The sequence below is a fragment of the Triplophysa rosa genome, linkage group LG9 (genome assembly GCF_024868665.1).
Source record: "Triplophysa rosa linkage group LG9, Trosa_1v2, whole genome shotgun sequence".
Classification (NCBI taxonomy): Eukaryota; Metazoa; Chordata; class Actinopteri; order Cypriniformes; family Nemacheilidae; genus Triplophysa; species Triplophysa rosa.
Genome location: NC_079898.1, coordinates 2,014,477 through 2,031,998, shown reverse-complemented (window position 1 = coordinate 2,031,998; position 17,522 = coordinate 2,014,477). Strand labels below are relative to the sequence as shown.

The window sequence follows — 17,522 nt, the reverse complement described above, 5'->3', positions numbered from 1 at the left end:
TAATTGTACAAAAATATGTATTAAAAGCGGCCTTAAACAACAACAAGCAAGTCTTCTACTCACTCCAGCAGAAAACTTGCACACAGCTTTAAACTTGGACTGTGCTTATCCTACCTGACACAAAACATTACATTATAAAATATGTTTAGTTTATGGTTTCCTTTTTATCCAAAGCGACATACAAATGAGAGACGTTGTCCAAAGGCTAAGCAATAAGTGCCATGTTTTCAGGTTGGATTGAAGCTGTAACAAAAGAAAGAACAACCACATACTGTAAAAGATATAGGGGCGGTTTCCCAGACAGGGTTTAAGCATAGTCTCAGACTAACTTAAATGTGAGAGATGCCTTGATCGAAAACAACTTGCACTGACATATCTTAAAATATATCACTGTGATTGTTTTGTCTCAAGATGCACACAGTAATATTTTTTTTGTAAAGTATGTTTTTTAAAACAACTTAATTATCCTAATTTAACTAAGGCTTAGTCCTGTCTTAAGCTAATCCTTGTCTGGGAAACCGCCCCTTGGACGTAAAAGAGTTCTTATTTAAATGAATATTTCAAAGGAGCTAGAAATTTGACAGCTAGGGCGGGGTTAGTCAGGTAACTGTGGAACAGGTATGTTTTCAGTTGTTTCTTGAATGTTGTGATGGTCTGGTGAAGGCTGGCAGTCTATTCCACCAGAGAGGAAGTGAATGCGTAAATCTCTGGTGCCTCGTTGTGATGAAACAACTCATTTACAGAGCCAATGTGGTGACATCAGGAGGGGTGTGACAATTTTGACTGATTAAAGACCAGACGTGCTGCTCAGCTGCATTCTGGATCAGTTTGAAGGTCAGACAGTAGAGCACTGCAGTAGTCCAGTCTTGATATGACAAGAGCGTGGGCTAGGAGCTAAGTATCATGCTCAGACATGAAGGTCAGACTTTTTCTGATGTGGTACCTGCATGGGCGAGTAGTTGTTGCGATGTGGGTGGTAAATTGTTCTTTGCAGATTTGGTGGGTGTTGGACTTCTGTCTTGGCAAGTTTGAGTTGGAGGTGATGTTCCTTCATCTAGGAAGAGAAGAGAATGCATGCAGAGATACAAACCGAGATGCTTGGGCAGATAAAGCTGCGTATCATCATTTGGCGGGTACCCATGCCTGTGTGAATGAAGTGAAAGTGACAGACCTATCTGTCAGATATGGTGATCCATACCTGAAATGTGACCTCTGCATTTAACCCATCCAGTGAGTAGTGAACACGCGCACTGCAAGTAATGAACACACATCCCCGGAGCAGTGGGCAGTTATCACTGCAGCGCCCGGGGGGCAAACGGGGTTAAGGTGCCTTGCTCAAGGGCACAAGGGTAGTCATTACCCGCCGGCACTGAGAATCGAACCGGTGACCTTCTGGTCAGGAGTCTGACTCTCTAACCATTAGGCCACAACTGCCAATGAGGTGGGGAAGGTTCGTATAGCGATGGAAATGTTTCGAATGTGTGTGAATTGAGGCAGAAGTGACAGAGAGGCAGTCTGTAGGAGATGAGAAGGGACAGGGTCAAGGCTGTAGACCTGGTGGAAAAGAGAATTTTGGAGACATCAGTCTCTGTGAGAGGATAGGAGGAGAGTTGAGGACGGCGTGGGGTTAGTGGGGGCCCGGGAATGCGTGGTGCAAGCCTGACAAATACTGGCTTCGTGTTTAAGGCCCACTGTTGACTCAGAAGGCTGTTTTGTTGTTGTGTGCGATACACAGACATGGATGCATTTGAAGCTCACGGTCTCATGCAACTAATAAACCCTCATGACATTCTCATCAGGACCCTCTCTAGTCCGCTACCACCTGCCCAAGATGTTGCTGCTGTGGCGTAACGTGTTTCCTCGCTCGCAGAAAGAGCTGGAGGCCGAGAAAGCGCGAGGAGACCCCTTTAGCTGGCAGGTGATGCTGGAGGGACGTGCCGGCGCTCTGTGCGGTAAACACCTCAGATGATTTCTCAACGACTTTCTTAAGCATGCGTGAGTGTGTGAGTAAATGTGATGTGTTGTTTTTTACAGCCATGCGCAGCTTTGTGGCTCATTGTCCAGAGCTGTTGACTGAGGACGTGATCCGTAGGCTGATGACACCCATCGAGTGCGCCATGACCATGATGTCTCAGTGAGTGTCACATCTTTCACCATCATGTTTGTGTTCTGGAGTGTGTGTCTGCATATCTCAGGCCGCAAATATGCAGGACGCGGATGCAATGCTCCTTTCACACAAACATCCGTGGGATTGAGAGTTGTTTAAATGTTGCTGTTGTTTGTTAGTGTTCCTGCAGTGATAAAGGTTCACGGTTCTCATCTGAAGGCTAGTGCTGCTATGGTCCGGCTGCGACTCTATGACATACTGGCTCTACTGCCGCCCAAAACATATGAAGGTAAGTCAGTTTAGACTAGGGTGACCAGATGTGGCACTTCCTGGGGACACCCATGGCCAGGATTTCGCATTTTCGGGGAAGCAGGAATACAAAATATGTGTTTGGCGCGTCATGTGATCCTATGTGCATCAAGCATCATGTCAAAATACGTGCCTGCTGCAGATGCGTCGAAGGGGTTTATGATAAAAGAGACACTCGTGTTCACAAGTCACTTGCAAGACACTCACTTAACACTTAACTCTGATTACAAGTGAGACTAAGCGAGTGTCTTGTGACACTGATGATGTCTCTTTTATCATAAGCCCCTTTGGCGCGTCTGCAGCAGGCACGTATCTTGAGATTATGCCTGATGCACATAGGATGACATGGTGCGCTGAACACTTCATTTGACATGACGCGGCACACACGCCAAACTCCCCGAAAATGCGACCTCCAGATGACACAGTGGGGGATCCTCAAAGTTTAGCTCCTAGCAACACCTGCCTTGAAGTTTCTTGAAGATCTTGATTAGCTGAATCAGGTGTGTTTAATTAGGGTTGGAGCAAAACTGTGCAATGTTTGACACCAGTGGTTTACGTCCACTGTACGTTACCGAAAGACTAAACCAAAGCTAATGATGGTTTGATTATGATTGACAGGCAGTTTTAACGCTTTGCTGCGGGAGTTGGTGACAGAGTTCACGCTGACAGACAACTCGGCCAACACCACAACCTCTCTTCTGCGCTCGCTCTGTCATTATGACGACAGTGTACTGATGGGCTCGTGGCTCCAGGAAACAGATCACAAGTCCATTGAAGATCAGGTACTCGTGCTGGGCACCATTTAGAGCCAGCAATTGGTTGTAGGCTTCCATTTTAAATTACCTATTTGTCTCGATCAGCTGCAGCCCAACAGCGCATCGGGCAGTGGAGCTCTGGAACACGACCCGTCCTCCATTTACCTGCGGGTACCTGTAGGCGAAGCCGTCCCTGGACCGCTGCCGCTGGGTGTGTCTGTCATCGATGCATCCGTCGCTCTCTTTGGAGTGGTCTTTCCACACGTCTCATTCAAACACAGGTCAGTAAGCAGAGATTATTTACATTCTGTCCTACTTTCAGAAGTCAGAAAAAAAATAGTTGGGAGATTTTTGAGTTTGCTCAACGATTGTTGTAACATTTCATTCAAAAAATGCCAATTTGTTTTATTTCACATGATGGCAGCATAGGCATCGGAACCATTGTATGTGGGTGGGACAAGACCCACACACTTGATATTGAACCCGCACTCTTTTACTGTCTCTAATGTTCACTTTTTAGAGCGTCGTCAGTCAAATCCATTCCACTTGAGGAATGCCCTAATAAATTAAATTCCATTCTGTTTTATATCAGTTTTGTGTGCGTATTGTTGGACTTTAAAGGCAGTCCTGCATGCTCAAAAATTTGCACAGAGACGTTCTCCAAAATTAAACAGAAGTTTTATTATCAGATGTAAAAAGGTAACAAAGCTTTGGGTTGTCAGACGATCTCCTCACTCCACCACAAGCCAATAACAACCCAAATTATTCAAAAACACCCATATTTATTAAGTATGTGACGTCGCTCGTATCTTCTGACTCCTCCTCTGCCTTTTAAGGAGTGCTGCTCCGTTTCCACCAATCACCGTGAAGTCCTTTTTCTTAGTTCCTGTAAAATAACATTTCAAAACGTATATCCTGTGGTCAATCGCCAGTCCTGAGGAATGTTCTCCAGGACAGTTTTTTTTGGGGAGTGTTCTCCTAGAAACAGTTCCCTGTGGCCGGACAACATACCAACATTCTTAACATTCTTTTAGTAAAAAGAAAACACTTAATCATCTAATACTTTTAATTATGTAGCTTTGTTTCTTAATCCTATGATTCATTAAAACACATCACAACTCATGATTATACTTAAAACATATGCAGTGGATTGATTCATAACATTTCTTTTCTTTATGACTCTTTGTGACTCTTTGTGTGTGTGTTGATCTAGATAATTTATGGCTCCAACCCCCATTTGCCACAGTAACTATTTTACTGAGTAAGATAGCAAGCACATGACAAAATCACACAGCTTAATGATTTAATGAAAGAAAACTCATACTTTTATCTGAAAAATATTCCCACAGTATGCATGTATATACAGTTAGGGACAAAAATATTAGCCCACTTGGTAAATATGAGCAAAGAATCCTGTTCTCCTTTTGGTATTTTATTTAAAAAATGTTGAAAAATCCAATGCTTCATTAAAATAAAACAATTGAGAGTGGGAGGAAATCCAGTCCCCACACAAGTTTTTTTTTTTATTTCTGCGGCCAAAAATGCGTAATTTTGCAGCGGCTTTATTCAAATTTTGTGATAAAAATTACAATAAAAAAAATTTTAAACAAAAAAAGTTATAAAAATACTACTTGAATTGGCAAATAGGGGTCTCTTTGAAACTACCGCATGTGAAAACATTATTTATGCAGCAGATTCATACTGAAGGTCTCGAAACCTTGGCCGCGGCGCTTTAAGTTTAAGGCCCGCCCAAGAGACCATTTTGACTGTCAGCTCACGTTTCGTTTCTTGGCGCTTCATGTTTATGGTTGTATGTTTTAATGTCTCTGCGATAATGTTTATGAGTTTATGTCATGAACCTCGCATACTTTTAAGAAATCAGCGTTTAGTTGATTGTGATGAATGTTCATTGACACCGAAGTAAACATGACAGCTTTCTTCATAGATCAGATGGCTTTATGTTGTTTCTAGGTGTGTTGTTTAAGAACGTGACACACACATCGGTGAGGCTGACTTGACTCAAACCACTAGCCTGCAATCTTTAGCCAAAAAACGTAATGACTAATGCTAACACCTTCAACGGAACGGAGGAAAGGAGACCAGAGGCTAGTTTTTTTTCAATGGATGTTGTTAGCAAATTGTAAGTGTTACTGACCCTTCTATCTCCCTTCTATAGTATCTCTGCTTGACTTTTAGAGTAGGTTTTGACAAAATACGTCACATGGCACATCTTTGACCAAATTATGTGGAAAATCTGCAGCAATCTCTAAATTTTTCATCTAAATGTTGCCTCAAATTTTGCGGAGTTGGTTTGATTATGCGTTAAATTCTGCGGTCGCCAAGTCTTGCAGGGACTGGAAATCTCTAATACACTCTGGCCACAATTATTACCCCCCTTCATTTAATTATTTTTGCCACCTCCATTTGCAAGAAAAACAGCTTAGAGTTTCTCTTATAATGTCTGATGAGTTTGAAGAATACGTGACAAGTGATCTATTCCTCCAAACAGAATTTCTCCAGATCCTGCAAATGTTGGTTCTTCCTCTTCTTCCGTTCATCCCACTCATTTTCTATAGTGTTCAGATCAGGGAACTGGGATGGCTTTGGCAGGACCTTGAATTTGTGCTCAGTGCGTCATTTTTGTGTTGATTTTGATGTTTGTTTTGAATAGTGCTGCAACCACGTCGTCGATTACGTCGACTACTAAAATACGTCGACGTGCATGAAATGCGTCGACGCTTCGTATTATTTATGTTTATCTGCTGTAATAGCAGTTTCTGTTGCCGGGGGTGTGTAAATTAATCAGCAGAACAAGAGCAAGTATAATTCACCCGACAAAAAGCGATCGAGAGCCTCGGACGCAGTAAGTTAGTGAATGGACGGAGGAATTCCCCCTAACGTTAATGTTACCCCCGGAATGCCATCATCACAGCATGGACACGCAATCACAAATGGACGGAGAGGGGCACGTAGATGTAGACTTTCATAATAAATTACTTTTTTGTAATGTAAAACTATGCTTTACATTAATGATTTACATTAACGCTATTGTACTAGTGTAAGTTAGTGTATGTGAACCTTTGCAGATTGTGACCCTGCATAAATTACTCTTAAGCTTCAAAAAGGACTGACTATCATGAAACCACCAATGCACTTTTTATGTCATTCGATAGCTTTATGCGAAGAATAAACCAATATGTGACCCTGGATCACAAAACCAGTCTTAAGTAGCACGGGAACATTTTTAGTAAAAGACAAAAATACATTGTGTGGGTCAAGATTATCGATTTTTCTTTTATGCCAAAAATCATTAGGATATTAAGTAAATATCATGTTCCATGAAGATATTTTGTAAATTTCCTACCTTAAATATATAAAAACTTTATTTTTGTGAGTGGATGGTCTGCCACTGCCTCTGATTAACAACTTCAAAGGCAATTTTCTCAATATTTTGATTTTTTTGCACTCTCAGATTCCAGAGTTTTAAACAGTTGTATCTCACCCAGATATTGTCCTATTCTAACAACTCATACATCAATAGAACGTTTATTCAGCTTTCAGATTATGTAAAAATCTAAATTTCGAAAAATTGACCCATAAGACTGGTTTTGTTGTCCAGGGTCACATATAGCATAATGAAGAAACTCTGACCTCCACTGGTGCTGTCTGTCAATCTCCAGTCAGCATGCGTGTGTACGGTGACGGTCAGGATGCTACTCTTTCCAAGATGTTCCAATGTTTTCATTATTCTTCATAATGACAAGATGATAGTCTATGGTTTTGTTTAAAATGTATTTTGCTAGAGACTGTGAGTTAACGTTACTAGCTGAGTATAGCTTAGCTTATTAGAAGCACTGGAAGTCTGAATATGTTGCGTCTTGATACGAAATAACTCTTTTTAAACCTCTGATTTAACTGTATACTGTCGGATTGATGCAACGCGTGTTAAACATGTAACATATCATCTCTTCTCGTTGTATTCTAACTATTATTTACTTTGGGGAGCAAAATGATCCCCGGGAGTTCAGAAGGAGTATGTGCTTTAAGCGCATCATTGTGCGTCCGGGATGCGCATAACTGTAAATAACGAAGCGAATGCATTAAGCGCATCATTCTGAGTTCCGGGTGCGCGGGCTCGCTTTAACGCCACTCTGCATTAGAATCTTTTATTCGGTGATAGTTTTGTACAATAAACAGAGACAGATAGTAGTATTTTACTTTTACTAAATTATATTATGAGACTGAAAATAGAGTCGGATATTACTTGGAGGAAAAAAATACAGAGCATATATCATGCTCTAGTATTTCATATACACATTTTTTAATGTTTTTACATTTACATTTAGTCATTTAGCAGACGCTTTTATCCAAAGCGACCTACAGATGAGGGAAACAATGGAAGCAATTGGAACAACATAAGGACAACAAAAAGCATAAGTGCAATAAAACATTTTTTTACCTTTGATACAGATAAAAACGTAATTAAAAGAAGATGTGATTTTAATGTAAACACGGATTAAAATGTTAAAACAACAATATTTATTTATAAAATGTAGTGGAGTAAAAAGTATGATTTGCTTTATAATGTAAGAAAATACTAGAACTTATTGTTTATTTGCAAAGTTTGCCAAAGGATTAATCCAAAAAATCTTTATTAGATAAAAAATAATCGTTAGATTAGTCGACTAATCGAAAAAATATTGTTAGATTAGTCGACTAATCGGAAAATTTTTAACTCAACTCAACTCAACTTTATTTATATAGCGCTTTTACAATTTTCATTGTTACAAAGCAGCTGTACATGAGACATATTGACTATAAGCAAAATAATTAAAGTTGTACCTGCAGAAACAAGAAAAGGTTGAAAACACAGAAGACAGACATACCCACATACAAAACACTCCACACACACAATATGCACACGTACTAACACACATAGACATAGAGACACACACACACACACGGATGCGCACGCACACACACACACACACACACACACGTACGTACACAGACAAGTACACACACACACACACACACACACACACACACACACACACACACACAACCACACACACACACGCTCAGTGAGAGCACACATTTAGGATAAAGGAGAGAGAAGCACAGGTCAAATATAACAGACTATAAATTCCTATATGCAATATTAATTAAGTAAAACTTTAAATTCTAAAGCAGCCCCCCCGGTCAGGCAGATAGTGCAAAAACAGTATGCAAACGGTGGCGAGGAACCCAAAACTCTAATCGAGAAAAAAAACCTCAGGAGAACCCAGGCCCAACCAGGGGATTCCAGTTCCCCTCTGGCAAAAGCTGCTGCCTCTGCACAAGCTCCAGAGAACTTGCACAACAAGGCTAAATAAAATAAATAAACTTAATAATAAAATAAATTATAGTTTAAGATTATCATTAATAATCTAATAGCATTTGAAATTTTGTGGTGAAGACATGTCAAGAGACCGCGTCCTTCTTTATCCAGCTCTATCATCTCAGCTCTTGTCAGGTCCCCACTTCCCATTCTCCGCTCTACCATCAGGTCAGGCCATGAACTGCATCCTGCTCGCTGTGGTAACCTTGGAACAATGAGACAAGACTGGCTGAGAGTAGAGTACTGTTCTGTACTCTTTGATGCAACAAGTACATCAGTTGTGTTTTTGGTTCCGGTTGATCTAACTAATGCAGCCTAAACCCTCTGAAGATTTATATTATGGAAGAGTAGTGTATGCAAGATTAAAAAGATGCGTCTTTAGTCTAGATTTAAACTGACAGAGTGTGTCTGCCTCCCGGACAGTGCAGGGAAGACTATTCCAAAGTTTAGGCGCTAGATAGGAAAAGGATCTACCACCTGCACTTGATTTTGAAATTCTAGGTATTACCAACTGACAGGACGCCTGAGAGCGTAATGCACGTGAAGGACTGTAATACAAAAGGAGTTCATTCAAGTATGAGGAGCTAAACCATGTAGGCTTTATAGGTAATAAGCAAGATTTTAAAGTTAACGCGATGCTTTATAGGTAACCAGTGCAAGGTTGACAGAACCGGGCTAATATGTTCATACTTTTTTGTACGTGTAAGAACTCGAGCTGCCGCTTTTGGACCATTGGAGTTTTTGTAATAAGCCTGCAGGGCAACCACCTAACAGTGCATTACAGTATCTAGTCTTGATGTCATGATGCATGAATTAACTTTCTGCATCTGACATTGACAGCATATGACGTAGTTTAGATATATTCTTAAAATGGAAAAACCAATTTTACAGGTGTTGGCGACGTGGCTCTCAAATGACAGATTACTATCGAATAGAACGCCAAGATTCTTTGCTGACGACGAGGGTTTTATGGAACATCCGTCAATAGTTAAACAGTATTCTTGGTTGTTACTTATAGCAGTTTTCGGTCCAATAAGTAACACTTCCGTTTTGTCCGAGTTCAGTAATAAAAAGTTGTTACTCATCCAGTTTTTTATATCGACTATGCATTCCATTATTCGATGGAACTGCTGTGTTTCATGAGGCTTCGAGGAAATATAAAGTTGAGTATCATCAGCATAACAGTGAAAGCTAACTCCGTGTCGCTTTATTATATCTCCTAGAGGTAGCATGTATAATGCGAAGAGCAGAGGCCCTAAGACTGAGCCCTGTGGTACACCGTACTGGACTTGCGATTTGCGTGACACCTCATTGTTTATTGCTACAAATTGAAAACGGTCGGATAAATAAGATTTAAACCATTTCAAAGCTATTCCCTTAATGCCGACATAATTTTCGAGTCTATGTAGGAGTGTGCTGTGGTCAATGGTATCGAATGCAGCACTAAGGTCTAGCAGCACCAATAACGAGATACAACCTCGGTCAGACGCCAATAGCAGATCATTTGTAACTCTGATCAAAGCAGTCTCTGTACTGTGACATGCTCTAAATCCAGACTGGAATTCTTCATTGATGTCATTCCTTTGGAGGAAGGAGCATAATTGAGTTGAAACTACTTTTTCCAGAACTTTAGATATGAAAGGTAGATTCGATATAGGCCTGTAGTTCCTTAGTTCTCTAGGGTCGAGTTGGGGTTTTTTGACAAGGGGCCTTATAACAGCCACCTTATATGCTTTAGGCACATGTCCTAATGTCAGAGATGAGTTAATAATACCAAGAAGAGGATCTATAATTTCTGGGAGCATCTCTTTCAGTAGATTTGTAGGTATAGGGTCTAGTATGCATGTTGTTGATTTAGATGATCTAATAATTTTAGACAGCTCATCTTGATCTACGGTATAAAATAATTGCATTTTCTCCTTAAGGGCGCTGTAGTTAGTTTGTTCAGCGGGTTTCACTTCTGATTGCATTGTTATAATTTTTTCTCTAATATCTTGGATTTTATATGTGAAGTAGTTCATAAATTCATCACTGCTATGCTGATATACAGGATCAGAAGTCACTGACGATTTATTTTTTGTTAATTTAGCCACCGTGTTAAATAAAAACCTAGGGTTGTGCTGGTTTTCTTCTATTAGTGATGAAAAGTAGGCGGATCTAGAAGTTTTAGGGCTTTCCTGTATTTTCGAATACTATCCTTCCATGCTGTACGAAATACCTCTAATTTAGTTTTCTTAAAGTTGCGCTCCATTTTTCGGGCCGCTTTCTTTAGAGCCTGAGTGTGTTCATTATACCACGGTGTGGGGCTGCCATTTTTAATCTTCTTTAAACGTAGTGGAGCAACTTTGTCTAGCGTTACCGAGAAGGTGGAATTAAAATTTTCAGTGGTAATGTCAAGATCTTCAACGTTATTTCTCATGATTTGAGACAATTTGGGCAGATTATCGAGAAACGCATCTTTGGTAGTTGAAGTTATTGTTCTACCATATTTGTAACAATGAGTTTTATTTGCAGCCGTAGGCCAGTGAAGCAAACATAATACCAGATAATGATCCGAAATGTCTTCACTCTGCTGAAGGATTTTAACGTCGTCCACATTTATACCGTAAGACAGTATTAAATCTAAAGTATGATTACGAAGGTGAGTGGGTCCTGACACATGTTGACTAATGCCCATGGAGTTAAGAGTGTCTTTGAAAGCCATTCCTAAGGCATCTGTAACGTTATCTACGTGGATGTTAAAGTCACCAACGACAAGGAGTCTATCTGCGGCCAGTACTAGTTCTGATAAGAACCCACCAAATTCTTTAATAAAATCTGTGTGGTGCCCTGGAGGCCTATATACAATAGCTAGAATCAATTTAAAAAGTGTTTTATCTTTAGTATTAGGTGTTGAAACATGAAGAACCATGACTTCAAAAGAATTATATTTAGAGTTCGACTTCTGGGAAATGCTAAGAGAGTTATTGTAAAGTGCTGCGACACCTCCCCCTCTGCCTTTTAGACGAGGCTCGTGTTTATAATAATAATCTTGGGGGACAGATTCATTTAAAGCAATATAATCATCTGGTTTTAGCCATGTTTCTGTCAAACAGAGCATGTCTATTTTATGATCTGTTATCATATCGTTAACAAAAAGTGCTTTATTAGAGAGAGATCTAATATTTAGCAATCCGAGTCGTAACAGTTGATTATCTGTATTTTGTTCATGTTTAGTTTGTTTAAGTTTATTAAATTACTTTCAAGAGGTTTACGCATTATTTTATGTTTGCTAATCCGGGGGACAGACACAGTCTCTATTTTGTGATGTTTGGGAGAACGGATTACTACATGTTGTACATTTTGTGTATTCTGCGACGTGAGACGGCAAGCAGACAGTTGGTTAAGCCATACTGTCTGCTCCCTGACCTGGGCCCCAGCGAGTCAAGTTTTAGCATTAGCATTAAGACTTTTTGCCATATTTCTAGACAGGATGGAAGTCCCAGCCCAGGAGGGATGGAGACCATCTCGTTTCAACAGGTCAGGTCTGCCCTCAAAACTCTTCCAGTTATTTATAAAAACTATATCATTCTGCAGGCACCACTCAGACAACCAGCCATTTAGTGATGATAATCTGCTATAAATCTCATCACCACGATAAGCATGAGGGGGCCAGAGAATATTACATGCTGATTCTCAGAACACTCAATGATTGACCCGATTGCGATGCATCATGTGCCACGTGACACTACTATTTAAAGCTAGCAGTTTAATGACTGATTTTGGTGTGACTATGGTGGCTGGTGCCTCTATGTTAACGTTCCGAACAATAGAATCACCGATAACTAGGGCACTTTCAGCAGGTTTCTCAGTCGGTGCGTCACTGAGCGGGGCAAACCTGTTCGAGACTGTAATCGGAACGGTCGAGTGATGTTTTGTCCTGCGACTACGCCGTCTCACAGTCACGAAGTTTCCCAGCTGCGGGGATTTTCAACCGGAACCGAGCTGTGTGCGCTAATGTTGCTCGCATCCAAAGTGTTTTCTATCGTCGTTAAACTCTTACTATCCTCAGATAAAGATTGGATGCGAGACTCTAATTCTAAGATCTTCTCTGTCAGCCTAACTATTTCCCTGCATTTATCGCATATAAAACCCTCGCAGCTGACAGAGAAGGCTAAGCTAAACATATGACATGAGGTGCAAGTAACAATAATAGGAATAGAAGCCATAACTCACCGGATTTGAAGTGCAATTCCAACTTTACCAAGGTTGCTCGATGGATCGTAGTATACTCGCTTAAAAAGAGAAACAGTTAGCACACAAGACAAACAAGAGGCAAGATGATATTCCACAGTGTGAACAGAAAGCAAGCTAACACGCTATTGCTATGCTAACGGCGTTAAGTTAACTATCACTTTTGGTTTAGACTCTTCCAAGTAAATAACAGGAACAGGGATTATTGAGATATCAGGATAAGTTAGCAACGACAATAATAATTAACGATAATAAAATACACTAATATTAGAGTGAAGTGGTAAGCGCACTGATACAAACAAGCTGCCGGCAGCGATGCAGGAAACAGGAAGCAGGAAAAAGATTAGTCGACAATTAAAATAATCGTTAGTTGCAGCCCTAGTTTTGAACCAATGTGCTGATGGAAGATCTAGCCATGGCTAGATTATACGATTTTTTTTATCTGTTAGTATTTGATATAATACATGATGCCATGTATCTGAACAAGATGTCTAGGACCTCTGGTATAAAAGAAGGTCCACAACAATAAAGATATTTAACTCTGGTGCACACAGGGATAAAAAAAATTGTCCCATGCCCAAAAAACTCTCTCATTTCATATGGCCATAGAACCCAGTCCCTGTTGAAGTTCCAGTATGGTAAATGAATATGGTGGAGTTTGTTTTTGCATGAGAGCAGAATGCTTGTTTCTTGAACAGTGTCCCAAACAACTCAGTTTTCCTTTATTTTTTAAAAATACCTTCAGACCCTGTGGGATGTTTTGTGCGTATTGGGGTCGTTGGGCATCAACTGGCCTAATTCTTCTGTTAGAAAGAACTGCAACTAGTCCAGAGTGAGATTGTAAAATCCAGGTATTTATTTGAACAGTGATGTGCATGTGGTTTTCTATAGAAAACAGGAAATTATAATAAATCCAGATATAATGCAGATACAGAGTGGCAAACATTGTCACTATTAATTATAAACAATTAAATGTAATCATGAAAATGTAATCTTACAACAGTATATGACAAGTATATTTTGCAGACAATATGACCTCAATACAACAATATTGGTGGAGTGAGTTTCCCGCTGCTGCAGGTGGCTAACGGTGTCAGGTTACACGATATGCTCATTACTCAAACCCGCTCTTCATAACGCGAATATACAGTTAAGGATTAAATAACTCTCTCCTTGACAAATAATGAATATGAATGTACAAACACTCTGAATAACATATTGCTTCTTGATACATGTATCAATTACGTGTATTGTCATGTAAATGTCTGATATGGTAAAGAAAAAACGATCTAAATGTTAACTCACTTAGAAACACATTCAAGTTTCAAGTTTGTTTTATTTCTAAAGCACATTTAAAAACAGCAACCAGGCTGACCAAAGTGCTGAACAGTATGGACAATAATATAAAAAAAAAAAATATATATATATATGAAACCCTAAAACCATGACATTCAAACGCAACAGCTCATCACAATAAAACAAAACAAAACAGACAATGCATACAAGAGCAAAATTCATACTAAATCAAATGCCAAGTCGAAATAGTATGCCTTTAAAGATTTAAAAGCGTGGACAGTTTGTGCTGATCTGATATACGCAGGGAGGCCATTCCAGAGCCGGTGGTCAGCAATAGCAAATGCTTTTCCCCCCCTTTGCTTAAGCCGTGCTCGTGGGGTGGATAGAAGACCCTGGGCCCCAGACCTCAGAGATCGTGTTGGAATATAGGGATGGAGAAGCTCGGACAAATAACTCGGTGCCAGGTTGTGTAGTGATTTAAAAACAAAGTAAAATTTTAAACTCAATCCTAAAATGGATAGGCAGCCAATGCAGTGATTTTAAGATTGGAGTCACATGGTCTGACTTTTGTTTCCTTGCAATAAATTTTGCAGCCGCATTTTGCACCAATTGAAGGCGATGGATAGAAGATTTGGATGCCCCAAGGTAAAGGGAGTTACAGTAATCCAGTCGGGATATAATCAGTGCATGAACGGCAGTCTCAAGAGATTTAGTAGATAGAATAGCTTTAATCTTAGAAAGACGCAATTGAAAAAAGCAAGCGCTGATCACTGCGTTAATTTGCCTGTCAAGGTTAAGGCTATGATCCCAAAAAACACCTAAGTTCTTGAAGCATGGTAGAGAAAACGGAGCTAAATAGTCCAGATCAATATTGTTGCCTCCATGATTTATAGGCGGGCCAAAGACAATAACCTCAGTTTTGGATTCATTTAAAAATAAGCATTTTTGGGAAAACCAAATTTTTACCTCGTCCAAACAATCAAAAAGGCAGTTCCGTGTATCAGGATCATTGCGTTTTATGAGTAGATAAATTTGCGTATCATCCGCATAACAATGAAATGATACGCTATGTTTCCTAAAAATGGAACCCAGGGGGAGTAAGTAAAGGGTGAAGAGAATGGGAGAAAGAATCGAACCCTGGGGCACTCCACACGAGAGCTCGGCAGAAGGGGAAGAAACATTTCCCAACTTTACTGAATAACTTCTATTTGATAAATAAGATTTAAACCAACTGAGGACGGTGCCATGAATGCCAACACGGTGTTCTAATCGGGATAAGAGAATCTTATGGTCAACTGTGTCAAAAGCCGATATTAAGTCTAACAGTACTAGGATCACAGAATCCCCAGAGTCAGTCGAGAGTAGTATGTCATTAAAAACTCGTAACAGTGCAGACTCAGTACTGTGCAGGGGCTTGAAACCAGACTGAAATGTTTCAAAAATCTGATTTGAATTAAGAAACGACTGAAGTTGCATAAGAACAATTTTCTCTAAAACTTTGGAGATGAATTGCAAAGTTGAGAGAGGTCTAAAATTATTAAGATCACTAGTATCAAGTGAGGGTTTTTTAAGGAGCGGTTTCACAGTTACTTCTTTAAGAATGTCAGGGATAGTTCCCGTGCTTAAACTTTTATTCACAAAGGACACCACACAAGGGCCCACTGAGTCAATAGTTTGTTTTAAGAAAGGGGGGGGGGGGTGTTCACAATCATGTGTTCTATAATTTCCCTGATTGACTGAAAAGAGACAGTGTTTAAGACAGTCCAAGGTACCAAAAAACAGCATAATTCAGATGGTGCGTTCAAACACACTGTTTGCAGCTGCGATCTCAGGGAAACAATCTTTTCACAGAAAAACTTTGAAAAATCTTCACATAATGACTCATTATCACATTAACAGGAGGATTTAAGACAGAGTTAATAACAGAAAATAAGACTTTAGAGCTATTGTGATGCTTTGCTTTGCTAATTTTAGCAACATTAATATTGTTGCTAAATAACATCACTTACTTTAGTAGGAACGCACAGTAACACCACACAAACAAAAGTGGACTTTAGTGGTTTGAACATATAACAGGAGGCGATGTGACCTCCGTTACACAGAACTGCTGACTATTGTCTCAGCGCATGCGCTAGATGAGATCAACAGGTTAGGCCCGCCCATGCGCAGGGAATTCTGCACAGACCCCAAAATTCAACTGATTTCTGCAATTCTCCATCTGGGAGTCTTTGGCCAGTCAAATGATTCTCCTCACTGTGCATTAAGACAATATAGACACACATTGTCTTTCAGCCAGATTTTCAACATCTCCCGTCCATTAAAACTTCTTGATCATTGCCCTGATGTTGGAAATTAGATTTTTTTGTTGTTTTAACTGTTTCCTTTAAGCCACTTTTTTATTTTGTGTAGCTCAACAATCTTTTGCTGCACATCAGAACTATATTCTCTGGTTTTACCCATTGTGATGATTAAGGGGATTTGGGCTTTGTGTTAATTAATATGTATTCTCCTGTGCAACAAGTCATGACTAGACAAAATCATGTTTCTGGTCAATTTCTGGGGGGCTAATAATTGAGGCCAGTGTGTGTATTAGAGAAAAACATTTATTTCATGAAGTGATTTCCCCCCACTTTCAATTTTTTTACTTCAATGAAACCTCCGATTTTTTAAAACAAAAGCAGGGTGTCCGCGGGGTTAAAATTAAGGCTCTTAAAAAGTATTAATGTCTTAAAGATGGGATAACACACTCAGTTTCTGCCAATCTCATATTAATCTTGAGTACCTATGGAGTAGTATTGCATACGTCGTATCTTCGATGAGTATTTAGTTTGATCAAATTTATAAAAGAGAGCTACAGCTGTATGATTATTTCCGGAAAAACACGAGCTGCTGCAGGCAGGCAGGCAGGGGTGACAGAGCTACAGCACGAGCACACAGTCATCGCATTATTCCTGCATAACTGTTTTGATTCACTGTTAGTTCATGTTATTTAAATTATGCACGAATGCGCTGACTGCCAACAAAACACAGACTGTAACAATCTTCCTAAGAACACCCTAGAAAGACGAGCTACAAGATAATTAGAGAGAGGGACCCACCGACCAAACTTGGTTATTTTTACAGAATAAATCAAATACAAGATTTGATAGATGAGGAAAATATATTTTCATAAACAAAACCCTATCCAAAGACATTATATAGACATAGTAATTGTCCCTTGCAGTGATGATGTGTCCACGTATGTGAGGTAATCCAAAGAAAACGGTTAATCCAAACAATCCAAACCGCCAGATGCTGAAGTAAGTCCTTGACACCACTGTTCTCTGATTACTGAACACACCTTGGGCCAAACACAACAGCCGCATAGAATCCACAAAGTTGATGAATTGATGATGAAGTGCATGCATATAAAAAAAAGTCCTTCTACAAACAAACATATAAA

At 39.7% G+C, this 17,522-nt stretch overlaps 1 protein-coding gene across 5 annotated transcripts in view; it reads left to right on the top strand.

Annotated features, from left to right (window-relative positions):
- heatr5b (HEAT repeat containing 5B) overlaps nucleotides 1-17,522 on the top strand; it is a 62,637-nt gene that overhangs the window by 21,146 nt on the left and 23,969 nt on the right. For all 5 annotated transcript variants that reach the window (XM_057342056.1, XM_057342054.1, XM_057342055.1 and 2 more), the window contains exons 12-16: nucleotides 1,800-1,952; nucleotides 2,035-2,134; nucleotides 2,287-2,396; nucleotides 3,035-3,198; nucleotides 3,277-3,452. In XM_057342056.1, the coding sequence (XP_057198039.1) occupies nucleotides 1,800-1,952; nucleotides 2,035-2,134; nucleotides 2,287-2,396; nucleotides 3,035-3,198; nucleotides 3,277-3,452 (703 nt within the window). The remainder of the gene's footprint in view (nucleotides 1-1,799; nucleotides 1,953-2,034; nucleotides 2,135-2,286; nucleotides 2,397-3,034; nucleotides 3,199-3,276; nucleotides 3,453-17,522) is intronic.